The sequence below is a fragment of the Larus michahellis genome, chromosome 3, assembly GCF_964199755.1.
Source record: "Larus michahellis chromosome 3, bLarMic1.1, whole genome shotgun sequence".
Taxonomy (NCBI): Eukaryota; Metazoa; Chordata; class Aves; order Charadriiformes; family Laridae; genus Larus; species Larus michahellis.
The window spans coordinates 37,105,347-37,132,293 of NC_133898.1; the positions used below are offsets into that span (position 1 = coordinate 37,105,347).

Genomic DNA, 26,947 nt, shown 5'->3' on the forward strand with positions numbered 1-26,947 from the left:
TGGAATCAAAGCTGTCTGGTCTTTCTTGGAAAACGCAAAGACAAGGAGCAGCACAGAGAAGCAGGCAAGGAGAGCTGTTTCTTGGCCAGATTAGGACACATAGTGGTAAAATTTATGTTGCCGTAACGTGGAATTGTAATGTGCGTTTTTTCCAGTGGTGCCGAACTCCGGCAAAGTCCTACAACTTCCTGCCCAAATCCATATAACCTTGTAATGGCGATGGCTGATCACACTCCATCCCTTGCTATTTCATAGTTGTCCATTTAAAGTCATGAGATGTTGTTCAACTATCAAAGGCGATATCGAGCAAAGTCTTAGTAAGCTGTGACCTTACAGCTACATGGTGCTGAGAATTTTCCAGATTTCTTAGTCATGGGGACCCACCTCCCAACGGTTTGCTGGTCCCCTTACCTCCCCAGTTAAGACTGGATTAACATGCTTGCCTGCTGAGCTTCATGTCCATCAGTTAGTGAGACTGTGTATGTCGGCACCAGGTTAACACCTGTTTTCTACCTTTCTTTACGTGATTTCAGTCCAGAAACTTTGCATGTTTTTAGGGTAGCAAAGGGAGCCCAGGAACAGCGATAGAAGCAGAGTCCTTCTTCCTACTTAGAGAAAGCCCCTGAGGACATGATCTGCAAGTTTTTTCCTGGCTTCTGCCATTTTCCTTCCTTCTGCTTAACCTTGATTAACCTTAGTGGTGACAGGGAGGCATATACCAAAAAGAGCTACAGGCCGCTTTTTAAATTAGGTCACATTTAGTAGTTCCCAAGCAAGAGTTGTTGTCGTGGGGAAATTTTGAAGCTAGTACCTCAGTTTACCCAAAGCAAACCTTAATCTGTGACATAGTGGGACAGAACCACAAAGTAATTGATTGCTCCTTACACTGAACAAGGAGTAGATTTAAAAACTAATTTAAAAAAAAAAAAAAGAAGATCCACACTAGTTGGTCTCACAGTCATTGCAGCAGCGTGCAACATCTGTCTAGCACACCCTCCAACCACCTGCCTCTGCAATGGCTATGAAGACGCAAACCGTATATCAACTCAGTTTTATTTTCTAGCCCTGTTTAAAATGGAATAAACCCTGGAATATCTGTCCCATGGGAAATTCCAATATTGCAACATCTGTTTCTGTCAAGAATCAGTCTGAAAATTCTCCATAACAGTGGCTTTGTTTGTTTATGGAAAGAAAACTCTAAAAGTATTTCATTTGGGAATGTGTTGCTATCAGTCTCTTTGTGGATGTTACAGCTTTGGGAGTGACAGCCCCATCCCCACCATACATCATGCCCCTTGGGAAGTTATTCTCCTCCTGGAAGCAAAGCTCCCTAAATTCATCACCTTCACTTTGCTCTCTCCCCTCTCCCCACAGAGGTCTTCCTTCCTTTCATATTGTCCCGGCTTTGAGCCTCTGCAGTGGTGAAGGGATGGTCGGGGCGTACAAGGAGAAGGGGCATGGGAGAGTGGGAAAGGAGCAGAGGAACACATCAAGGGCTGGAAGCAGAGCATCCCTCACGAGTCCCAGGGAGAGGAAGAGCATTGTGGCTCCCCACAGCTGTACCTTTCATTTTCCTGACAAGAGACAAGAAAAAACTGCATCTAGCAGAAACCCCTGTTTTAACACTAAAAATGTGTTTCCTTTGAGGTATCTGACCAGCTTTGCCGTCAGAATACCAAGGTTTTGCTAGATGCATGTAGTGTTAGTGCCTGTAAAAGCTTTGAATATGTAATCCGAGGGACATCCAACTGATGTGAAATACTGTGCACTTTACACAAGTTCCCTCAGGGAGGGGATGATTTGGCATGAGTAATGAATCCCTCCGCCAGACGGAAACCAGACGGCTCTGCCGTACAGAGCCGCAGCTGCAGGAGCCAAAAACCTCCGGCTGAAGTTTGTGTCCTGGGAGCTATCACATTTTTCAGTCATTCTCCGCCACTAGCAATGGATGCCTCACTTGTCGCATCCCAGCTGCACCCTCGCCGCTACGGTTTGCACTTCAGTGAAACAATAAGCCGCTCTTACATTTTCAGATGTTTTGCTCAGTTTTGAGTGCATGGTGTTTTGTCTTTTTCCTTGCAGTGACAGCACAACTTACCAGGCAACACGCATTGCTGTTTATCTGCAGTGCTGTCTCTTACACGTTGTTTTCATGACAGTTCAAAAAGGCAGAGCTGCACAACATTTAGCTAAAGGCAGAGGAATGAAGATGGAAGATACACCATGAAAAGGGTGACATGTGAATACATAAAAAGGTACATGAAGACAGAGGGATCAATTTCGGGGAAAAATATTCTTTATCTTTCCTCCCCCTTGCCATTCCCAAATACGAATTACATGTAACTTTGCTTAATGCAATCCTTATTTCTTTTCATTTTGTTCCCCTACGGATTTTTCTACAAATCAGGAGCCGAGTAGAGCTAAGTGACAACAGACCACTTGTCGGGACTGGATCCTCTTTTTCCACTTGTGATTTAATCCATGACCAGACTGAGATGTATTCAGCTTTATTTTCTATTCAGAATTACCAAGCTGGAGGTTTTGTGAGGCTTCTTGCTAACTAGTGTAATTATGAGACCTATAAATTTTGACTTTTCTGTGCAGAGATTTTCTTGTTTAAATGTTTCTGCTAGATAAATTATTTGTGACTGTGTTGTATGATTTGACTGGCTGTTTATGTTTATGCTCTCTCTTCTCACCTCACTATTTTGAGATACCTTTCTACACTAACCATTATTTTAGCGAGCACAGGTAGCAGAATATATACTTAGGACACAGTTTTGTCAGTCAGCATAGGATGTTCCTGCTACATGGACCTAGCATTTACATAATGGCAACTACACTTGAGATAATCGCAAGTGGAAGCAACCTGCCATGAGGACTCAGAGATAAGAAATGCAATATTGCTTCCAAGGATGGGTTAACACACACAGTTCTCTAAAAATTCAGTATTTTCGCTACTCCAGATCAGAGGTAACATGAGGTGCTTTCTTTTGCTGTAGCGAAGGCCAGGAATAGAAGCAGAACAGCCTTTTCTGTGGGTTCTAGTCCTATTTTGCATCCTCAGAAGCTATGGAAATTTCACTGCTGTTCAGTCAGGTTTGGATAAGCACCAAAACTCTGCAGAGACTGACTGTTCAAAGAAACATTTAAGCTTTTCTTAATTAGGCCATTGCAAATTCTAAATATCTATAGGTAGAACAACTCAGAAAATTGTAGATCTTTATTCGCCCAAATGAAAAGTGAAATTATACAACATGTAAGAAAAATATGTAGGAAATAATATTCTATTCCATTAAAATATTAGAAGTTTTCACTGAAAAACAAGCAGTAAAAAAGAGCTTCCTAAGTTCTGCTTCTGAAAATGGATAGCTGAAAAGGCTAATTTTTTTTTCTTGAACCTGTGCACACTCTTATTAAAAATAAAAGATGAAAATAAAACTACTTCATTCTAATTTTTTTTTTAAATAAACCACAGCTTCTGAGAACTACAGGAGTCTTCTCTGTCGTGAGTCCAGAGAAGCTCTGTTAACTTGAAAGCAGAACTTTACAGTGTATAACTGAGAGTTCCTACAGTTGGCATTTGGGCAATCTCACATGCCTTCTGCTTTGTTTACGAAAAAGTGCATATAGTTGACAACCTACACAAACAGACTGCCCAGCTCCCCAGGAGAGCTTTCCGTACCACCTAGCTCCAGCATCTAGTTTAGACAGCGATTGCAGAGGCAGCTCAAGGCGGGTTGCCCTTCCTCCTCTCCCCAGCTCTGGCGCGCAGTCAGAGCGGAGTGACAGCCGCCCTCCCTTTCCCTGGGGCTCTCGTCTCAGATGGCCCCAGGATAGGGGCAAGACTCTGTCTCTCCGCAGTGGTCGATTTTGAACTCTGGCCAGCCAGGAAGGTGGAGCTTTTAGTGGCTGCGCCATTTGTAGACAATGCACTAGCCTAAACACAGTCCAGCTTTCTCCGATAGATTAATTTGTTCTACAGAGCTATCAGATATAAAAACTTTTGCTGCCTAAAATTGGCAGACATATCTCCGAATGACATGACTGATACACTACTCCCACAGACAGTCCTTTTGAAGGCTGGTTCGTGATGTTATTATACGGTGGCTTTTGGGATAAGTCGTGTGCTTCAGAATGCACTTCCCAGCACAACTGCAAATGAAATGACTGTTGCAGATGCAGATACTGTGGACAATAAGTGATGTGTGCCTGTCTGACATTTTCTTCCTGCAAAGTGAACAACAGTGAACAGAGTATAGAAAGTGACAATAACCAGCCTTAAATTACTTCTCTGATTTATCCTATTGGTTATCTGGTTTTCCCCCTCTTGTGTTACATGCACGTATTAATCTGAAAACTATAGCCTGACTTGTGAAGAAACTCCTAGAGAGCTGGCAATTTTTTGTTGGCTTCGAAGGATTTATGCATTTATCTGTTCCAGGGATGTTCCATCATTCTCATATGCTGAAGCTTTGAGTGAGTTATGGCGCTGAGGAGAGGGAACTGCAACTATTAATCATTGGCAGCAATGGGATATCCTCCATGGGCATCATGTGCCATTGTCAGTAGATCACAGAACTGCCGTTGACCTTGAATGGAGAAAAGTAAAGGATAAAGGTCATCTTTATTTCATCTACACGACAAAAGTTTTGAAAATGGCTTCTCATGAAAGCATTAAAGATCTGCTGCACAAACCCCTTGTGCTGAACGATACTGGCTTCCCCCACAGACTTTCTGATGATCAAAGTGTCAGTAGAGGCACCTTAGAACTGAACAGTACTGTAGAAACCGTAACTAACATGCTAAGCTGAAAAGACACTGGGTTTATGTTCTTCTGTGTTCATGTGGTCCTGTGGCCTTCAGAAAAAGCTTCTAAATGTTTGGGGGTTTTTTCTAGGTCTCTTTTAATAGTGATAATAACACACAGAAGTACCTCACAGACACAGGCATGTTTCAAGTGGAAGTGGCTGGATACAAAACAAATGACCTATCTCTGGACACTCCAGAACTGGCTTTAAATACCTGGGACTACCTCCTTTTTCCTTTTGCACATGAAATGTTATAGTCTTCCTTTTTCCATGGTGTCTTTGCATACCCTTTAATTTCAACCAGCTGTCCTAGGTCTTTTCCTATAAATAAACTCTGGATACTTGTCTCCATGTTTATCATGGCCTTGGGAAGATTGCCTGTGGCCACCCGGGCTTTCTCAAGCCTCTCTCTCAACCATTTTATGAGGAGCCATTGACTATTTAGCCAGTCATCTTAGCCAATAACAGACTATCCATCACCCATGACATTATTCTTTATATTCCATATCTCCTCAACCCCTGCACTCCTCCAAGTACAGAAACTCATACGATCTTCTGACTCTTCCCAAAGCAAAATTCACAACTTTAATAATTCACCACAGCTTTAAATAGGCTGACTTTGTCTCCATCCTGCCTCAAAGTCTGTTACTTGCTTATTGGTTTGGCTTTATATGCAGATGTGTAAACCACTCTTTATATTTCTCAGTCTGAAGTGAAGACATATATTCAAATCGGAAATGAGCTGTGGCATTTTAACCTTGTGGTCTGAACCAGTAGGAGGAGGTAGAGTCATCAACTCCTAATCCCCTGCGAAATCCTTAAGACCGTATGTCCAGTAGACCGCTGTGCTGGGGCTCAGCGGAAGAATCCCTGGATAAACTCCTCAGCCTGTGCTGGACTCTGCTGTCCAGAAGGTCAGACTAGATGATCGTGAGTACCTGTACTGCTTTTAACATTTGGGAAGCAGCCACCTACAAAGGCAAGAACGTAAAAGCAGTCAAACTGTCAACCAAAGCCTTCTGGTAAAGTCAGCAGGTTCAATAAAACCGAACATCTCCGTGTACACTAATGCTACAGTTGTATGCATTACAATTTCAATTACCTTAACTTTTGTGAGTGTGACTCTTTATTACTTTAACTGGCAGTTATGTCACAGCAGTCATATGCTGAGTGGATCTTCTTAGGCTGTATCAAAAATAGGTACTACATGGCTTCACCTTCCTTGAGAACTAAGAAGAGCCTTTTTAACTGACATGGTAGAATGCTGTCAAGCTTTCAGACAGTGTTTGTCTCTAAGTACCAGCCCTCCCCTTACAGTCCTGAAAGTAAGGCTGATGGAAAAAAGTACTGATCATTTCAGACTCCTGGTCTAGAACTCTGGTAGGAAATATCCTATCAGGCGTTAAGCAATGTCCACAGGTGCAGAGAGCACATGACAGGATCAAAGACTCTCTCTTTCATTGTTTAGTCCCTGGGTAAGCTATTAAGCTATGGTCCATTAAGTGTCTCCTATCCTTTCCCCTGGAATCTTTTCAGTGGATTTTATCTCGGCAAGATCCAGCATGCAAGAAACATTTGTACTTGTGAATAAACTGAGAAGAGTGTATTATGATACTTTGCACTGGGCTGCAACTGAGAGTGAAAAACATGAAAACGTGTACTTCTTTCTTACTTGACTGTAGGGATGCTCTTTACTGGCCAATCCCTTGGACAGTTGTTTCCAAGGCTCTTTTGAGCACTGCAGACAGATCTCCCTGCCTTTCAGCCTGCCTTCTGTGCCATTAGTCATTGTAGAAGAGGTTTGTTCTAGATCTGTCTTTTTGGGTGTATTGTTGTCTGGGATTGTTTGTGGTCCCCAGAGTCGTTCATCAGTGTCTTCCTCTTTGCTGCTTCTGCTGGTGTTATGGATATGCCCGTGTCAAGGTCTCAAGTACCGCAATGCCAGTAGGGCTGCAGTTGAGAGACTGCAGTATCAGGTTTCTCTTAAGAAATAATAACAAACTCAGTCCGGTGGTGCAGGTTTGGCCAGGTTTAGTGAGCACAAGCAGAGCCTTGAAACGCTTCTGCTGATACTGACTGAAGGAAGAGTTAAGGCACAGTGTGCTGGTGGCTGGGTGAACAGTCTCAGTACCAAAAGGCTCCCTAGGACCGCTGTGCACATCCCCATGACTCTACTCTGATTTAAACCAAGATGAAAACAGCTGATGCATTTGCATTTTTTGTGCATCATCTCTTATGCCCACACTCTCCCATATACTCCCAATTCACCTTTATCTGAGTCATCCTGCACCCATGGTAAATTTTTCTTCCTGTCATCCTTAAAAGTGTGCACTCCTGACACCAGCCATCATCAAACTCGCAATTTCTGCTTAGGTAAGGGGTTTGTGTTTCAGTCAGGTTTCCTAGCTAGGTCTGCTTTTGTCATGCCTTAGTAAAATTTTGTGGGGGCAACTGTGGTAGCTGTTGCTCTACCAAGCCTTAAATCTGTTTTAGCCAATGCACAGAAATATCGGAGGAGCCTACTCCACCTGTACAGGATTGTCTTATAGCCAATAATAGAGCCACGTGTTATTTCAACTCAGGGTACCTGTCTCTTGAATTTTATAAAGGATTTCCTTCAGAGACTATTCTAGTTAGATACTTTTGGATATCGGTTAAAGCATTCTGAAATCCTCAAAGTATTTGCCTAAAACTGTAGTGAATTCCCGTGAAATAATGACCCTTTGCTTTCATCGCATGAGTCTCTCTGAAAATGTTTATAGGTTCTTGAGGGAGACAAACATTGTAATCTGAGAAAATTGGTTTGGGATAAAATATCATGCTAACATCTTCCTTCTCGAACGGAGGGCAGCATAGAAATTTGTAACTTTGAAAATCTGTCTTTTCACATGATTACAGGTTGCTCTCTTCAGAGACAAAAAATTGGGCCATAATGTCACCAAATACTGCAGAATCTGAATTTCATTCTTATAGGGAATAAATCTAGACCAATCTACGATGATTAACCCGCAAAGGAGGATAAGTTTTGCATATTTATGCAACTAGTCCCTGGCAGTAGAGCAGATCCAAGTTTGCTGCGCAATACATAAAAGGCCAGTTGTAACGAGAGTGGGCTTTTCTCTTTCGAGGAATCATAAGCATGTTGGAAAGCAGTAGACAGAAAAATGCTGAACATGAGCAGTTTGAGAACAAAAAAGAGATGCTATCTCCTAAGTCCTCCGTTGGGGAATGTGTGATAAGTGATCCATACAGATAAACTCCTACAAGATAGCCCTTTTTTTAGGCTGTACCATATGTTCAGGAGCAGCTATCACATTTGTCTTCGTGCTGGTGGGAGGATGGAGTGATTCTTTCCAGAGCACGGTAAAAAAAAAAATTAAGAATCCATGGAGCAGTGGATTTAGAAATATGTCTATGAATATTCTGGGACACTTCAGAAAATAGAGAGGCCAGTATCTGCAGACAAACCCAGTGCACATGAGGAAACAAGACCTAGCTGAAACCCGTGGCAGGCCACCTTGTATTTACACTATGGAGCGAGAAACTGCCCTCATGGTTACAAAAACATTTCCATCCATTCACCTTTTCTATGGCACTGCAAAAAGTTGCCAGCATGGTCATTAAAAAGCAACTAATTTTCCAAAACATAGTTTTACAATTTAGTCATGACAGAATAAATTCTTTTCTACTGCTGAGGTGGTAAAACCAATTAAGCATTCTTCAATATTTCATTGAAATGTAATTACCGCAAGTCAGTTATACCTTCATGAGGTGCATGGCCACATGAATTTAGGACAAGACTGTCTTTGGCTTCTGGCTTATAGTCAGGCTAATGTGGAAGAGAGAAACACATGTATTGTGGGGAATCATTTGGATCCGTTTGTAGTTTCTGTTCGCTGAGAGAAGTTTATTTTAATCTGCCTACAAGACACATTAGATAGTAACTTCTTCAAGTTACGTAAAACTCACAGAAGTTTTCTGCAGTGCCAGAGCTATCTCCACTTCATCCCACTTTTCAATCACTAAATAATGATTTGTGTCACCATCACAATAAGGCCAATATCTCCCAAGTCAGATCTAGGGAAGAGATTTGCACTGAATGTGGGGGGATAGTACAAATATACACCTGCAAAGACAGTGTGCACATGGCCAGGAAAGGACTACACCCTAAATGTCTCTTCTGAAAGAAATCCTGAATCTTAAAGTGGATGAGAAGCCCTTGAGGTGCTTGGACACAGGATTCTTCTTACCTTTCCAATCTGATGGGAAAGGCATAAGGAATGAAACAGGGGTGTGTTCCGCTTGAGATGTCTCCAGGGACTGTGGGAACAAAGCCATCTGCCAAGCAGACTTTAACAACAAAAGACAGCTCTTGTTAGACCATTCCCATTTTGCTTCTTTTCCTACATCTTTTGGAGGAAATGTGGGCAACCCTCTTACAGACACCTGGGTACAGGCCACATCTTCCCCTCTTGTTTAGTCAGAGTTGCTGTTCAGCAGGTTTGCAGCTTCATTTCTTCTGCTAGTGATTCTCCCTCCTTCTGTCTGGTGAGGCATAGAAATAAGGAAGGAAATTAAACTTTAAAAAAATATGTAAGTCCCTTCTCTCCAAAGCTGTCTGACTTCTCCAGCAAGAAAGTAGGAAAGGCCATCTTGTCAGCCAGGATGCTTGAGTGCAGCTCTCGTTCTCGTCTCAAGCAAAAAGATCAACACTGTGCCTTGCTGAAGTCCTGCCACAGACTGATGGTAGTGCCTACCCAAATTCCATACGACACGTGGACAGCACTGCCTTGGTGCGACCTAGAAAGGGGACACAATCATCATTTAGAGAAGGGAGCTCTGAGCCCAGCAGCTCTGAGCCCAGCAGCTGTGTATCAAGTGGTGCAGAGGCGAGTTTAGGACTCCTCCCAACCCAGCCCACTGCACAGAAGCCGAAATCAGCAGTTCTGCTAGTGGACCACAGCTTTGCAGGACTTTGTAAGGGAGTAAAGTTCTTATCTACTTTATTCTCTTGACCATACACTCTGAGCTGCAGAAGGGAAAACGCTTTACTGAGGGCAGCAGATTTTGTTCTTTTTCAACTGCAGACGTAAGGAACTCTCACAGCCCATGTAGTGGTTAAGGAGGGACATGCTTAAGTTTCCTCTGAAGGATTACATTGGCTATTAGAAATGTTGAGTCGAGTGCCTTTATTGATAATACTCATGATAAATATATGTATGGGAAAACAGAGTCATAGAACTAACATACTCTAAAATGCAGTGCTGTCTGCACTCTCCAAGAAGCCTGGAATCTTATACGTAATGATTTCTTTAGAGTATTCATTTTACCCTCCTTTCTAGGAAAGATTGAGTCTGGCTTTTTACTCCTTAGTCTTTTTGGAGGGGTCACACTGAGGTTTTGATGCTGCTTGATATTATGAATCAATGTTCAGCCCATCTTTTTTGCTCCTAAATATTAACAAACATCTGGCAAATTTCTACTACTGCTCATTTTGGCAGGATGAGGACAGCATTGCCTTCTCTGATAGCAGAGGTGACAAATGATTCTGTATTCTCCAAGCAGGCAAAAATTGTAGGTTTGGTATCTTTGTGTATTTAATTTGCATTTTATTCCATGCTCTCCTTTTTTAGCTCTCAGGGTCATTTTTGCATGTCCTACTTACTTGTGCTATCTGGAGTTACAGCAGGAAAGCTCAGAGAAGATTTTACAGAGTGAAGAAGAGAGAGTTTTGCAGGCTTTATGCTTGAAGCTGCAGAGCAGAGCAATCTGCCAGTCTCTTCCTTCATTACTCACTGCTTTGAAAGTTTTTCAAGCAAAGATAATGAAAAAATCTATTCTTTCATTTCACTTTCAACAGTATAGGGTGCTCTTACACAGACGATGCCACAGTATTTATAGAATTTTTCAATGAAATTATTCACAACCTGTTTTCTCTTATCTGTAATGACCTCATATGGATGCCTATAACATGTAGAAGCTTTTGTTCTACTGGTGGACAAGGAAATATCCATGACTGCAAAAACCTTCAGGTATGATGACTAATACTTAATCATGGTAAAGAAGTAATAAACTTAGCAGAGCTGGATGTAGCTATATCAACAGACTGATGGCATACCTAGCATTTGCTGTAGTTGGTTTTCATGTGAAAGCTTATTAACTTGCTGATCAGCTGCTCATTGCCTATTTGGTCCTAAAATCATATTCAGCAAAACTGCGTAACTTAAGCTAGAAGTGGGTAAGTCTCAGGAGCCAGGTAAAACTTTAATCAACTGGAGAAGTTGAAACATGAGAAGAAATTCTAATCTCTTAATGTTACAAAACAGATCAGCTGTGGTTCTCTGAAATAAAAGGGTGACACCAAATTTGAGCTGTCTTCTATTTGTAAACTCATTTAATAGGTAACCTTGCTTAAAAGTAGGATTTAATTCAATTGCAAGTACTTCCAAACCTTCTGTGTACTTTCTGTGAGTGAGAACTAACATGAGGAGGGCCAAACATGTATTTGCAAAGTATATGTCTAGTGCCTGGAAGAAGAAAATCCAACAAACACTGCTCATGCTTTTCCTCTTTGCAAAGGGTTCACTATTGCAATGCACACCCTGGGATTCTGAACTGCTTAAGTTCAGTTTTTGGGTTATGCCATTAGCCTAACAGATGTCTCATGACAGCTTCCATCAGTTTTCTGAGTCTCATTTATGACATGGAAGGAACTAGCAGACTACTTTTTAGTGCACTTTGGTCGTATACTAGAAATCTGTGACACTTGCCTAAGATCCTTTAGCAGAGAAACGTATTTCTAGGTGGTAATATCATGCTTCCAATGGAATCTATCCTTGATTTCTCATTTCTTCCTCCTGAGGTCATTATAAATTAAAACTTGTTTTCTTACTGGATGGATTTTACTTTCCCTTTCAATAATGTATTTGTCACTCTTCACACAGTATGGTTTCGGTCCAGGCTCAGCTTTGAAAGAAGCAGGATGTCTCTGGTTGCTGAGAAATGCTTTTATCTAATTTTGGTATCACAAACTGAAAGGATGTAACTGTTCTGGCCTTCTGTAGAGCATTCTGAAATTCAACGTCTCCATGTCTTTCCAGCTATCTAGTCCTAGCCTTCCTTTTCCTTTGCTTTATATGCAATACCCAGAAAGTGGTAAAATGTCAAACCACTGCTTTAGGAAATGCCTTTATTACATATCTATGCTGCTTTTTTGATTTTCCCTGCCTTTTTTTTTCCCCCTAGGAGACAATGCTTTTGACCATTAGTGATTTTTGCACCCCGTGTTCTCATTCTGCAATTGAAAAAAACATTTTTTTTTCTCAATGTTATTGCAAAAGTCACCGTGAATCATCCTGGTTCGCTTTACCTTGTGCATTGTTATGCATGTTTCACCGAGATTTTTGTTGCAAAAGATTTTCTCGCACTTCTAACTCAGAAACTAAAAGCTTGATGGTTGATACTAGAAGTTTGTTATTCAAACTTTCTCACATTGTTTTCCAGTACATTTTCTTAATTCACAAGAAGCAAGCTATTCTACTGTATCCATTTTTGATAGTAAAAGATATTTCCCATGTTTGCTGAGAGGCTAGAGGGATGGGTCCTCAATCTTAGTTTTCCTGTTTGCTTTTCAACCTGCCTGTGATGCTAAAAATGTCTCCATATAAACACCTTTTCATGTTTCTAACTTGTGGCTACGTTCCTCTCTGAATATAGGTATACTCTGGCTGTATCTTCGGTAAATTGGTATTTCTTTAGCTCATTTTTGGAGAATTGGTAAATGTAGTTCTCTCCTCATCTCCACTGGGAATTAAACTAATTTTTTCAACTTCACAATGAGAGAGATTCTCAAAATTCTGGTAGATAACCATCCCCAATCTCTTGAGATTACCCACAAGTTCAGTCACTGAGGTGGGGGAACACTCACATGATGTATGATTAAACTTTTTAATAACGCATAAATTATGTCTTAAACTGATGTTGAAACACTTTTTTATACAAATGGATACGTCAGCATTTCTATGGGTAGTGAGACCTCTGATTCACTTGATAAGACTCTTTCTTTTGGTTGGAATACTTAGAATAGTCCTGTCAGCTATTAGCTGGCACCACAGTTCTCCCACCAGTGCACAAAGATTTTGTGACAGAAGAGCCTGAAACAGCACGCTGCAGTTTGCTTTGACCAGTCAATTACAAAACACGGGCAAACATAACTTCAAGCAGTGCCTGGAGTTTCTGTCGTTCCAACACAACCTTCCAGAGATGAAACTAGCCTGTGTGACAGGACACAGAGCTCCTGCAGGACATACGAGCTGCAACCTAGCATAAGTGCTCTGCGTAGTGAGCATGAATGAAATTGCTAGTAAGTCACTGATGATCCTCCTCTTCACCTCAGCTGACATGAGCTCTCACAGAAAAAGGGGATGGGAAGCTGTCAACCACTATAGGATCGCAGTCAGCTCTCTTTGATCCTATCATTATAATTTGCACAGAATTCACTGCCTGGAAATAAGTGGAAAGCCCCACTTGTGACTCTCAAGAAAGGACAGCTTATAGCGGAACCTCACAGCTGTGTTTAGAATCCCTTTTGCAAACTAAGTTCCTCTGAGCTCCTAAATGCGCTCATTACTTCTAATGTTGCTTCTCTTCTGGTTGGTATGGTAGGCCACCTCTGTTGGTATGGTAGGATGACCTTTTCTGGTGTAACTGACCAACTCTGCAGAAAAGAGTTCAAAATTACTTAAGTCTGAGAGAATAAGCACAACACTTCAGCCAAGTGGATGGACCGTTTGTCTATAAAAACCTAGGAAAGAGTGTCCCAGGTCCCACACTCTGCTTGATGATAACACACCTTTCATGGATAACTCTTTGGTCTCTTCCCATTTTTAGAAATGGGGTAGTTGTAACGTGTTGTTGTGACTATCAGTAGAGTAACTTACTGTTTTTAGATATTTTTTGATTAATCTCAAATTTCCTGCCTGGCTTTTTGAAACATTGCTGTGAATTATGATACTTTCTAACTCTACATTAACACGATACAGAGTGAATTTGTTAGTATGGTTATGCATTGTTTCCATAAACGCTTCAGCTTCACATTTACTAACAGAAATATTGTGTGATCTTTCAATTACTCTGCTAATGAGTTTAAATGTGTTTTAGTTGGATTTGAGTTAGCGTGAGGATTTTTTTTCTGAGGCAGTTAGTATCTTGGATATATTAAGGTGAGAGGCGTTCTGTGAGTAGCTGAATAGCTTGGGTGTGACTGGATTTATCCTTTGTGCTGTCAAATGTTCCTAAGGTATATCTGCATTCCCTTTAAAGAAAAAATTTAATGATCAGGGCACTAAATGTGTGCTGCCGTTGTGCCCACATGAAAGAAATGATAGCATAGATCAGGGAGCTTGAAAGTCTAATTTTGTGTTGTCATACCAAAATTAACCAAAACAAGGCTGTCCCCGTGCAGTAGCTTGCACCTGGACAGCCAAACCGAGCACCTCCATTGATGTAGGGCATTATGGGCTGGTTTTGGAGGTCTTCATTCATCCAGAAGTGTCTCACCAGTTCTGCCTGCTTATGGCCCCCTGTTGTTTGCAAGAATCTGATTGGGAATACTATAGAGAGGAGCGTTCCCTCTTAGAGCAATGGCTGGTGGAGGGGAGCAGAATACCTTGTCCCACGGTTCCCCCTTTCTCAGCCTTGTGCAGTAATGTCCCCTAGAAGCCTACGCTTTGTTCTGTCACCTGCCGAATGACTTCAGTGCATCCCCAGGGGACACTGTTCAGCAGCCTATGAGATATCACCAGAAATTTATATTCTCTGAGCTAGTAGTTCATGTTTGTTTGGTTTTGGGTTTTTTTTTTTGCTTTCCCCTGTAGCACAGGGGATATATTCATTATCAGTATCTCCCTGGTTCACCGCCTTGTGACAGACATATCAATTGCTTTTGGCTCTGTCTTCTCTTCCCCACCTCACTTTTCCAAATGAGCACAAAAGAGCATAAGCAAATTAGGAAATAATAATGAAATGATATGTACTATGTGTTGCATTTGACAAGACAGATTCTCTGAAGGGCAGCTGGATGCATGAGTGATGAGGAGACAAGATTCAGAAAAGCAGGAAGGGATTTCTGTTTAATAATAAATGTTCCATCTGAAGGCAAAATTATGATTGTATGTCATAAAACCCCCACAAACTAATAAAATAAAAAATACAGGAAATTATTCATGCTGGGTTGAGTTAGTGTTTACTGAACAAGTCTGGCTACCTCCTGGTATTATCTGACATTTCCTTATGTTGACATGACTGACAGAGGAATTACACCCTGTTGCTAATACTAACAACTTTTTTTTTTTTTTTCCCCCAGGACACCAGAAATATAACTGTCATTTTTTTCTAGATGCAGGTCACAGTAGGTCTCTGTCTTTCTCACATTCTTAGATTAAAAAATCTTGAATCAGGCGCCAAAAGACTGTGAGATCTCACATAGTAGTATACTTGGTACTTTGTATTTTGATTCTTGCGGCTTTGGGATGATCCGAAGATATATATTCAGAAGCTTTTTTGTAAATTGAAGGGTCAGAAATTAATGTCCATTGTTAGCTTACTTAACTTTTAATAACATTTTAGATTCTACTTTCATTCCATGACTGCAGAAACTGGGGCTTTCCAGGATAAAAACACAGCAAAAAATGACAGCAATGTACACCATAAAACTTTCAAGGAAATTACAAAAGTTGACAGCAGAGAAGAATGCCAACTGTGCAGTCCGAATTTGTCAATTACGTGCTCTTGCTCCCAGGCAATACGTTACGTGTGACATTTTCACTGCAATTTAGATCCTTCTAGTCTTCCTCTGATCTTTTTTTGCCCTTTTCTCCAGCCTTCTTAATATCTGTCCACCATCTGAACTCTTTCCGCTGCCTTGATTCACTTCGCTATTTTTCTAATTGTCTTGGTTTTGCTGAAAGATCTTCACCTGTGTTTGATTGCACTCGACCATCTATTGAGCTGGTTTTGTGATCTTGGTCCCCATTTGGTGGCTACCTGGACTTCTTCAATCATTTTGGTGGTAGCCTGATAGTGCCCTGCCAATGGCTGCTTTGAACCTGTTTGTCCTTCTCTCATTTTCTGCTGGTCTGACACTGCCGGAGCCACCAATGTTCACTGGTGGCTCTTTTCTTCTTGCATTCTCTCTCACTTCAACCTTCTCTTCCTTCTTCTTTCCTTACCTGTCCTCAATGAAATAACACCTCATTACTATCTCTGTCTGGTAAGAAGCAAGATCTGTGTGCCATTCAGCTACATCCACCAGGCTTTAAAGGATACTTTATGCGGTCTTTCTTCAGGCAATAAACTCCATTCTCTGACTACCATCTCTTGTTACATGCTCTTTAGCCAGTCTTTCTCCAGTATCTCACCATTGATACTTTCCCTCTCCCCTTTCTCTACCATCCTACTTTAATCCCACTGGGACTGAAGGTGGGCGCTCCGCCTGAAAAGTAGGACCCTAACAGAGCCTTCTACAACACTTTTAAGGAAGATTATCTGGAATCATTATTTTTTTCAGATTTACCTGTGAAACTGGAACAAAGAAAAAAACCCAGAGATTTTAAAATAGGGGACAAACTTATTGATGAAATAAATGAACATTTTTCGCTTGAGATTTCCACTAAAAAATGAAAAATGGTCAAATTCCAGTGTTAATATTTTCTGGATTGATTTCTAGTTCTGAGAGCAATCAGGGCAATATTTTGCACTTACGTGAATTCGCCTTTGTATAAGAGGAAGTGTAAGACTAGGAATGTACGGTGAGATTGATATTTTCACACCAAGACATTAGTAAGCAGGAAAGTTAATGTGGTAAATAACTGCAATATGATTTTACAGAACACTAGCTATTTCACCCTGGCACCCATCTTCCCCTTCCTTTTCCCCTCTTCATTACAAACTGTAGTGCACCGTGACAGTGTTTAGCACTAATGCTTAGCAGTTGCTTCATAATCAGTGTATAGGCTACAGCTGTGCTGGTAAATTAATGAGGGCCTAGAAACATTCCCATGCATTAGAACCCCATCATCTATGCTGCTAATGTCTTGGTGCAGTTCCTTGCATGTTTTTTTTTTCCAGCATGGTTCAGGAGTTAATATTCCAAGGGCTATTTTTGATATACAGCTTTCTGAAGTCACTCTGGAAGAAAAGAGAACTTACCAGCAGAGACATGGACCATTTTTGTAAGGTATCTGCCCTGGGACATGGCATGTAGACATAGAATCTTACAGGAAGAGTTTGAGTTGGGCAGTTTAGGCATGGAATATTCACACGCAAGCAATTAGGCTTTTTTAGTATAGATACAATCATTTTTTTAGTAGATACAATCATTTAATAAATTAGCACGACTTTCCATTTCAAACTCCTAGCATTCATTTCAAAAGGAGAAATCATACTGCAATACATTAGTATATAGCCCTGGAAAATACAAAAAAAATGGACCATGAGAAAGGCAACGTAGTCTCGCAGGTCGGTAGAGAAACTGAGTCTTGGGACTTGCAAGTGCCTTCCCAAAGGAATTGCCTTGACAGCTCCCTGCAAGTTCTGTGATTAAAGCAGTTTCTGGATAAAAGTAGATGGTATCGTATGCCTCTTTGCGATGGAGAAAAGGAACAGAATTGCCCAGCCAATTAGCCTAATCTGTCTTTTCTCTAATTTGTCTGTTTTGCATAACCACAGTGTTAACCAGCAGTTCACTCCTGCTAATCCCCAGTGCTGCAAAGAAGAAAAGAACCCATTTGTATATTACAGTGTAATCATAATATCTACTAATTTCCTTCCATACACTACAGGCCTCTTTTGAAAGGAGATTGCTGGCATTATCCCCATTTTATAAATGAGGAGATTTACAGTACAGCAAAATGATTTCTCAGGAACTGAGAGTTACTGATAAAGTAGAGCCTGATATCAGTGTAACTGATAAAGTAAAGAATAAAACTCAGGTTTACTAAATTCTCAGCACAGTTCACTTCCTGCAAGCTTCAGTGCTCACTTGCATCTGGGATTATGAGTGAAGTCTGCAGCAAACCTTTTCCTCCTGCATTTCTAAGTAATTTCTTTTCTAATTTCCTTAATATCAGCACACACTGAAGTGAGTAATTACAAAATTGCTTGCTTTCCGTATGTTGTGTCTACAAGGACATAACAAGGACTTTTTAGTGGTGGTGGTAGAAAATAAGGTTGACTTCAAAGAAGGATCCTTCCTTTTTTTAAAAAGGGGCTCACGGTCTCATTTTGGTGCTTTTACAAAATGAGAACTAAATCTCCGTGGATTGAAGGGAATGTATTTTTTGCAAAAGCCCTGCAAACTTTCATCTCAGCTTCACAGCTCTTCATCACACATAAACTCTCAGAGGAGCATCTGCCTATTGCTGTTTTATTTCAGATGCTTACGCCATGCCCCAATCCTGGCCAGTGGTCTCCCCCTCTTCCAATAAGTGATGCTATTGTGCCAAAGGGTGAGAGAAGAGGCCCTTTTTGTAAATTAAGAAGGTCAGTTGTAAGACCCCTATACTCATTTCGTTCCTTAGAGGCAAGATTTTCAGAGAGGTCAGAACCATGTTCTTATATGACTAATTTTCCTTGGGGTATTTTGATCTTCAGATAGGATTCAGAAACTAGCTTAAGAATCAGGAGACAAAATGTCACCAAAGCGGAGGCGATTTGTCTGCGCCTCCTACCCTAAGGAAAATAAACCAGAGGAGAAAAACAGAAATCACTGTGTCTTACATGTCTGGACAGTGAAAGTTCCATAAAGAGATTTTCAAATTTCTTGTTGTCCTTGCTAGGACTATATTTACACTTACACTGTTAATATGTTTGAGTATTTGCTTTCTTTCCCAGTCCTCATTGTTCCCAGGGTCCTTAAACTCTACACACTAGAACCTGTTATAACCTATCATTATTTTAAAAATAAGCAAGTGTGTCGCTGGTTGATCTCCTCTTGTAGTTTGCCAACTCTTACTCTTTTTTTTTTCTTAAAGAAAGTTATCAAATTTAGATCTCTATTCCTCTTCTGCGATAAGAAGCATCTCTGCAAGATCACACTGCCCTGAAGAGCAGCTGGACAATATCAGGCTCCTTGCCTGAAGATACTGCTGCAAATAAGTATGTTTGCTGAGGGGTAACAAGCAAGGACTAGGATCTTCCGAATTTCAAAAGCTAACAACTTTCAAAAGCTGGTTTTGATCTCCAGTGAACCAAGCTATAGATTCTTGCTACCTGAAATCAACTTTCTGTGTTTCGCCGAAGAGATGACTGAACAAAGCCTTGCAGGATCTCTGCCTAGACACAGTTTCAGTGGCCTTTTTGTTTTGTAACAGCCCCTAGCTATTGAGTCCCAACGGCAGCACATGGTGGTCCATGATTGATGGTGTTAGACATACAGAGCAGCCATGAAGAGACTCCTCCTGTTAGGCAGCAAAGCAAAGATTGAAGCGTCATCTTGCAGCTACTCGTGTTGGGGACAATCAAAGAGTCATCAATATCCCAGAGTAAAAATGTGTCTGCATCGATTTTAGGTGTGGGGAACATTAAGAGATGTCATCCATCATCGCTGACTGGCAGTATGTTTGGGGAGGGTGGGCTAAAGCATGGAGGAATGCCAAAATACTCTTACAGTTTGGCATCTTCATGAAAACGAGATCGTCTTCCCTGCAACCTAGAAAACTGAGTCTGAGATTACTTACTTAACTCCTAGTACTCTTGAACTTGGTGCTTATTCCTATGCTCAGCTGTTCTTTTACAATAACATTAATTTGAATATTTTACAAGAACATTTGAAATTTATTTATGGAAACATCCAAAATTCTTCATTTTAGATGTATATGGAGAGTTGATTGCTTTTTCCATAATTGGGATTGCAACTGTCATCTGTTATAAAGCTATTATTAGTCCCAATATTATCACAGCTGTAGCTTCCAGGACTGATTGAGTTTAGAAATGACTCAGTTTCTTTTAAAGGCTAAGATGAGCTTTTACGGCAAGTTTCAATACAGTTAACCTGGCCAAGCTTTAGGATTGGTTGTGGCCTCACTGCTGTACATTTGAAAATGAGCTGGCTTTACATTTTGTGCCACTATCACTGCCTGCCAGTCCTTGAAATGTTCCAGGCAGTTACATTTCCTTGGAAGCTTGTGTGTAATCGTATTTGAAGAAAACAAGTTATAAACGATTGAAGATATCAATGGTCACTCTATATAAATTGGCATACTGTGTTAGGCTGAAAGACTGTTTCTATATGCGTAAGATATGTGCAAAGCTATATACGGTGTAAACCCAGTTGTTTGCTGTTTGTTTGGAGAGTATATAGAGGTCTCTGTGTGTTTCATCAGTGCAAAGCAAAAGGAACCACTCTAACAGACGGTGCTATAGCTCTGTTTTTCCAGAGTTATGACCTGAGTCCAAGACCTAGTTTATAGGGCTGACGGTTCTTTCTGCTAACAGTGCTACTTGTTTGTAATGAGGTTTCACAGCAAAATAATTTCTGAAGGACTTACGCACTGCAGAATTTTTTAAGCACATGGTGGAAAGTGGAGTATATCACTAGGTGATATGGAAGGATATATGAAGCAATTGGTGAAACTGTTCAACAGTTTGAGGATCATACGTTTGAAGATCAATAGCATTCTGTTATTCCATGTATCATCCTTGGTGTGTGCATATGAAATACCTTGAACAATTCAACAGAGTGCAGGTATTGCCCCACCTGCTGTGGCCAGTGATATATTGTTCTCAGAGCCACAGGGAGAGGAGGACAATTAGAAATAACTTGAGACCAACCAATTCAGCTATTAGAAACCATCTTAGCAACTGTATCTGGAGTTTCCCAGGAGGACTGCTTTATGACCTCTTGGCTCATTCTGAATAGCTCATTTATGTCTGTGCAGAATATCTCCATTAGGATGATAAATGTGCCAAGAATCTCAAATTTAACATTGAGTAAACCTGCCAGGTCATATTTATATTCCAGGTGCCTTTCACCGATGTTTCTTTTCCTTACAGAATTTTTCCGTGTGTTTGTTTGCTTTTTAAAAAGGAGCCACATCCTCGCCTGTGGCCAGACTGAAGGGTAGTGTAAGTGGCGTGAATGCATAAATGCAAAGATGATCAGAAGCTCATCTTTGCAGTGCCTTGACGTTGCCGCTTCTCTGTGCAGGCCTGTTCCCTCCCACTGCACAGAAGGGCCTCTGCAAAGCTGCAATTTATGCTAGCTGTGATTTGAGGCTAAGAAAGCCTGGCATTCCCACAAGGAGTATGCCTTTTTCCTCTGGCCAGGCCGTACCATCCCAATTACAGCCACGCCAGCTTGCTGTGTGGTGTAAGTGCCTGTAGGGCTCCCTAGTTGCTGGTGCTAAAGATCTGCAGCTCTAAGTCAGAACGGGCTGGGTTTAATTTCAGCTTTTTTTCTCTCACTCAAGCCTGTTACGTGGAAGTAAAGAGAAACATGCATGGGCTATCTCTTTGGTTTTAGTCTTGGCTACCCACCAGGCACAGAATCTAAGGTTCTCCACTGTATTCCACTAATGTGCTGCAATTTTCACCAGTTTGAAGCGGGGGTAGACCAACTTCATTCCCATCTGCTAATTTTGAATGCTAGTGATGCTCTAATATTGCATGAGTTCAAATGATTGCTTAAGTTTTGTGGCAGCAAAGAATAATATCCATAAATGACCAAACTTGGAGCACAGCTTCGGCCTAGCTATTTGGTTTTTGAAAATGGATTTGTACTTGAGTAGAATTTTTTATTTCAAAGAAACTTTCTAGTTTCCATCCCTGCATCTTCCTACCTCTCCTTACACATCCACAGTCCATACTGCCAATGCAAGTATTTCTTTTTCACTCACACAGAGGAAGGTGGTTGCAGGGAAGAATTTCTGGCAAAGATGATAGCTGCATTTGTAGGAGATATTTTCCACAGTGGAGAGTAGGAGGATGGGGAAAGTAGGTGGGGAGTGGAGAGAGAAGTGGCTGCCTGCCTTGCATTCTCAGCGAATGAGAAAACTAAAAGTAGCCTCTTGTCTTCACAAGGTAAGCAACCTGCTGATGTTACACAGTAAATATCCAGGCACCTGTGAAGCGATATGGCAACTGCCAGGTTCAGACTCAGCAAGTGCGAGGGTCATTTGCACATTCAGAAAGAACTGCTCTTTGTAGGCACATATTTTTATTCTGAGCTATTTGTTCAGATTTGAATATATTTAAGATTAGGGCAGACTCAAGTGCAGAGAAAAAAACCCTTGTCTAGTTTTGTCTGCTTTTTCTTATTCCCTTTATTGCACATTTGGGAGATGGCCCTCAGAACTTGAGCATTACTGAATGCCGAGATGTTGGACCCACAGGAGCTGGGAATCTTGAATGCGTGTTTGAATTTTATGGCTCTGGCTCCTCTCTGCCAATACCCAGCACAGTAAACACCACACTGTTCTTATGTTTCTTCTCTCTTTTCCCTTAGTGTGAAGAGTAACCAATTTTTTTTTCTCTTTTTTTTTTCTTTTTCTTTAAAGGATGATTCCAGCTACAAACAAAGCCTTTGTTGTAAACAACCTTGTTTCTGGAACAGGCTATGACCTCTGTGTCCTGGCAATGTGGGATGACACCGCCACGACCCTTACTGCCACCAATATTGTGGGATGCGCCCAGTTCTTCACCAAAGAGGACTACCCTCAGTGCCAGTCGATGCACAGCCAGTTCCTGGGTGGGACCATGATTCTGATCATTGGAGGCATCATTGTGGCAACTCTGCTGGTGTTCATTGTAATACTCATGGTCCGCTATAAGGTCTGCAACAATTCCCAGGGGAAGATGTCTAACGTCAGCAACGTCTACTCACAGACAAATGGAGCACAACCGGTTCAGAACGGAGTCTTGCCCCAAGTCAATCCCAAAGTGGTGGTGAGAAATGAACTTATGGAGTTTAACTGTCAGTCTGCGCGGAGCAGCATCTCTTCTTCCTCCAGCTCTGCAAATAGCCGCGACTGTGATGACTATAGCCTCCAAAGTGAACAGGGCACATTGTCCAGTAAGTGGAGGCCTCCTTCCAGGTCAAAACACAATATTGACCGGCTAATGGGAGCTTTTGCCTCCCTGGAACTGAAATGTCAGAAAAAGGAGGAGATGACAGACTCCAGAACTTCCACAGTGGCCCGCCACTCGGACAAAGAGCCACTGCTGGGCCAGCCGGAGTCCAAATTTCGCAGCCTCCTCATGTTGCCTCTGGAGGGCAAAACTAAGCGTAGCCATTCTTTTGACATGGGGGACTTCGCCACATCTCAGTGTTGCACCTACCCAAAAAAGATAACAAACATTTGGACAAAGAGGAGCCTCTCGGTGAATGGCATGCTTTTGCAGTATGATGACAATGACCTAACAGGGGCGAAAGGGACTTTCGGGAGCTCGGAGTGGGTAATGGAAAGCACAGTGTAAATATCAGTGTCTCCCCCCCTCCTCTTCTCCCCTCATGTGTTATAAAGCGTGGTTTGCTGCAGGGCCATGCGTTTGGAAAGAGAGGGGAAGAAACGTTTTCAGTTGTACTGGCCAAAAAGATAAGTAAACAAATAAGTAACAGGGATACTAAAAGCGAAAGAAGGTCATGAAATGTGAATAGGCACGTATGGCACCATTCTTGTCTGGCCCCAACTAAACCATGCGTGAATATTTCAAGGAATTTACTAGTTGTATTTAGCATTGCTTTCCAAAAGTTACTCAGACTCTTGGTGAACCGTCACACGGGATTAAATGAGGATGAAAAGGGGTTTAACAGCACAAATTTAATTTTACAGGTTTTTTTTCTTTTTTTTTTTTTTTAAGGGCACCTCTTTCTTTTCTTTTAACCACAGAAATACACTTCTGTGTATATAAGACTGGTGCTAGGATAAATCTGGTTGTCATTGCAAATGACTTTCTCAAAAGTGCAGGCAGGGCATCCACAGGGAGAGATCAGAGCAAATTGTTCAGCATAATCTCATGGTGTTAACTGTGACATCTGGGAAAAGAATACTTGTTGTTGAGTGGGCTTTTGGTTGGGATTTGATGATTTCTGTTCTGTTTTGCCTTGTTGCTGCTTTTGAGTTGTTTTTTCCCCACAGCAGAAAGTATGTTTCAATGCATTTTTTGGTTTTGCTTTCAGTCACATAAAATCCCCCAGATGAAAAGGAGGATATGTACAAAGGTCAAATTTCTGATGTACTGTGTAACCCACCTCCAATAAAACCCCTTTATGTCCTAGGAAAAATTAAATCTAGGGGTTAATAAATTTTTAAAAAATCACCCTCTTTCTTCCATCTTCTTCATAGTCTCTGCTTGTCAATGCTCAAGGCAGATTGCAGCACCTATTGATATCTGTAGGGGTGTTGCTATCAAAAATGGGAAAAATAGTAATCAAGATTGCCTAGTAAAGGATAAAGAAAGGGAAAACAAAAGTAGCTCCCATGAACTCTCCACATTATGAATATCAATGGCTTCTGGCAAAAGTCACACTGTCACTCTGTTCAACTGACAAAGAAAACACAAACTTTCACCCTATTGTGACAAAAGCTCTTTGTACAGTCGCCATGACATGGCTCGACTGGATCAGTAGCATCACAGGAAATGTAAGTTTTTGTGTATTTCAGGGGATTGGATATGTTCCAGATTAGCTACGGAAACCAAGTTCAATGTGAGTGTCTCAGAGCAGGGGGTCTCCCATGTGTCCCCTGCGTTACAGATAGCCCTTCCCCCATCCCCAGTGTCCTCCTGCCCCCCTCTTCTCTCACCCTCATGGAGGTACTTGCTCACTAACAGGAACTCTTTAGGGCTTGTAAACTGATTCTCAAATTCGTTTTTGGGGAGCATTGCTGTGGTTGTGGAAATGCACATGGCCCACCCAGCTGACGTCATTGTCCTTGAAAACTTTACTGTGATTTCCAGCATTCTGGTGGCTACTGCAACTGTCCTTTCATCTGTTTATTTATTTGCTGGCTCCCAATGATCAGCTGCTGGGAACCATTCTGAAATTGCACATTGTTACTACGATTTTGTAAAAGAGATGTGGAGAAAGGGTGCAAGGCACAGAGAAAATAACACATGAAAAAACTCTATGTATATTTTTTTTTAAAGGTGCAGAAATATATTGTGACATGGCTGTGTACTTGATCTTGTATTCGTCACGTTTCCTACTTGGAGTTTTAGAAAATGACATCCCTGTGATCAGAATATTTTTCCTTTATTTTCTTTTTTTTGCTACAAAATGTACAGTAAAAAACATTCTTGGGGAAAAGAAAAGTACCTGTTTTTCATTTATTTGATGTTCTGTGGTCCGCTCTGAAACCTAAGTAAGGAGCAGTAATTATTTTTTAAATTATGTTGAAAATGGAGATGTTTGCTTTCCCTTTCCCTCACACTGTCTTTCATTTCACGAATTTAGGTATGAAGCGGGAATCAAGAAATACAGACCTTTTTGGAATGCATGAGAAAAAATCTAGTAAAAAGGCATTTAACTTATTTTTCAGTGGTTACATTTATGCAGATCTATATCACTAATGTATTCTAAACCCTGATCCAAAATCTGCAGAAATAAGAGGAAGCCTTTTTAGGCTTAGGATCTGACTTTGTAGGTTTTTGCTCTGATTATTGTTCACAGCCAACATTAAGATATTCAAAAGAGATCTAGTCAAACTTTGTTTGCAACATCTTTCAAAGTCTCTGGTTTCCTCATGCTTTCCAAGAGGAATGACACCTCTAGTGCCAGAATCTACGTCATTCAACTGTCCAGATGGCACATTCATGTTAACCATTAGCGATATTTACATTTATGTGTTACTGAAGACTCTTAAAGACGTTCATGTAATTATTTTCTTTTCCTTGTTACGCTGTGGTGTGGTTGGACTTCTTTATTATGTTGCTGCTTCACTTTGAACGTGACATCTGAGTTGTTTTTAATCTAGCCATTGAGTTAACCATCAATATTAGTAGCATATGCAGCCTTGAATTTTCAAAAGCAATATCCTATCCTATTTTCTTTACTAAAAAGGAAAACATTTCTTTCACTTTCTCATACAAGATTAGAGCAAGTTAGCCAACAGATGCTGTTTTAAAATAATGGATAGCTGCCAAAGAACCCAAGTAATGAAATCCACAATCTAACAGCTGCATTTATTACTGTTAATCGTGATTTTAGTTCATTTAGCTTTAATGAATGAAGCTCAATCCACATCAGCAAATTAGCAAATACTGAGCAAAATTAAATGAGTGCCCAGTAATTTCTTTTGGTGCTCACAGCGTTTGGGAGAGGAAGAGGACTCAGGGACTCATAGGTGAGGAGGGGAGCCCCATGGCGAGTCAGCGAGTGGCCAGCCCTGAGAGAGGGATGGAGCCAGCCCGGTGCGGTGGTGCCAGCGCCTGGGCACCAGCTGGGTTGTGGTCATCCACCAGGTGCCACCAGCCACTGCCCTGCTTACACAGCCAGCCAAATAGACTTCTGAAATTATCCCATGGCTCCCCCTTTATCACTTTGAGAGCTGCTAAAAACAGCTCTGTCTTTTGGGTTATATCCTGAATCCATGCCCTAATTGCTAATGAACAAGTGTGACTCCAGGGTCCTCCACGTGCAATCTGACCAATTTCTACCTTGCCTTTGTTTTGCCTCCATTTTCATGTGTGCACCTCACACAGCATCTCTGGATTTGGTATTTTTTTCTGTGTCCTAGGGATTCTTCCTTGTTCCACTTCTGAGTGCAACTGCACATCGGTGGCTGGTGAAATGATATACAGATATCCACTTACCTGGGTGTAATAAATATTTTCACACATCATCGAGGAGTTGAGCTAGCTCCAGTGGCCAAGTCCCCTCATCTCACAACCCTACACCAAGAAATTTATGCAGACCTCAAGTAACTGTGCTGCCTCATAAATTAACGTGTGGTAGTGTGATGTGCAGCTGTACCAGCTGTGCTTTAGATGCAAGTGTCAGGTAGAGCAGGCAGTCAGAAGGACAACAGAGATCAATAAGAGCATTCTGAAAGAGAAGCCTGGGAAATTAAAGGTGCTGCAGAATTTAAAGTGAAGCCTGTGGGAATAATGAAGACAACTGCATATGTGTATGGAACTTCTGT

General features: G+C 41.2%; 1 protein-coding gene across 6 annotated transcripts in view; it reads left to right on the forward strand.

Moving 5' to 3' along the window:
- LRFN2 (leucine rich repeat and fibronectin type III domain containing 2) overlaps positions 1 to 25,103 on the forward strand; it is a 223,089-nt gene extending 197,986 nt beyond the window's left edge. For 5 of the 6 annotated variants that reach the window (XM_074579690.1, XM_074579689.1, XM_074579688.1 and 2 more), the window contains one exon: positions 22,364 to 25,103. In XM_074579690.1, coding sequence (XP_074435791.1) covers positions 22,364 to 23,282 — 919 coding nt within the window. In that variant the 3' untranslated portion in view covers positions 23,283 to 25,103. Of the gene's footprint in view, positions 1 to 2,082; positions 2,256 to 2,407; positions 3,162 to 22,363 lie in introns of those variants that run through there. The other variant, XM_074579693.1, reaches the window with a different exon arrangement.
- Positions 25,104 to 26,947: the final 1,844 nt, after the last annotated feature.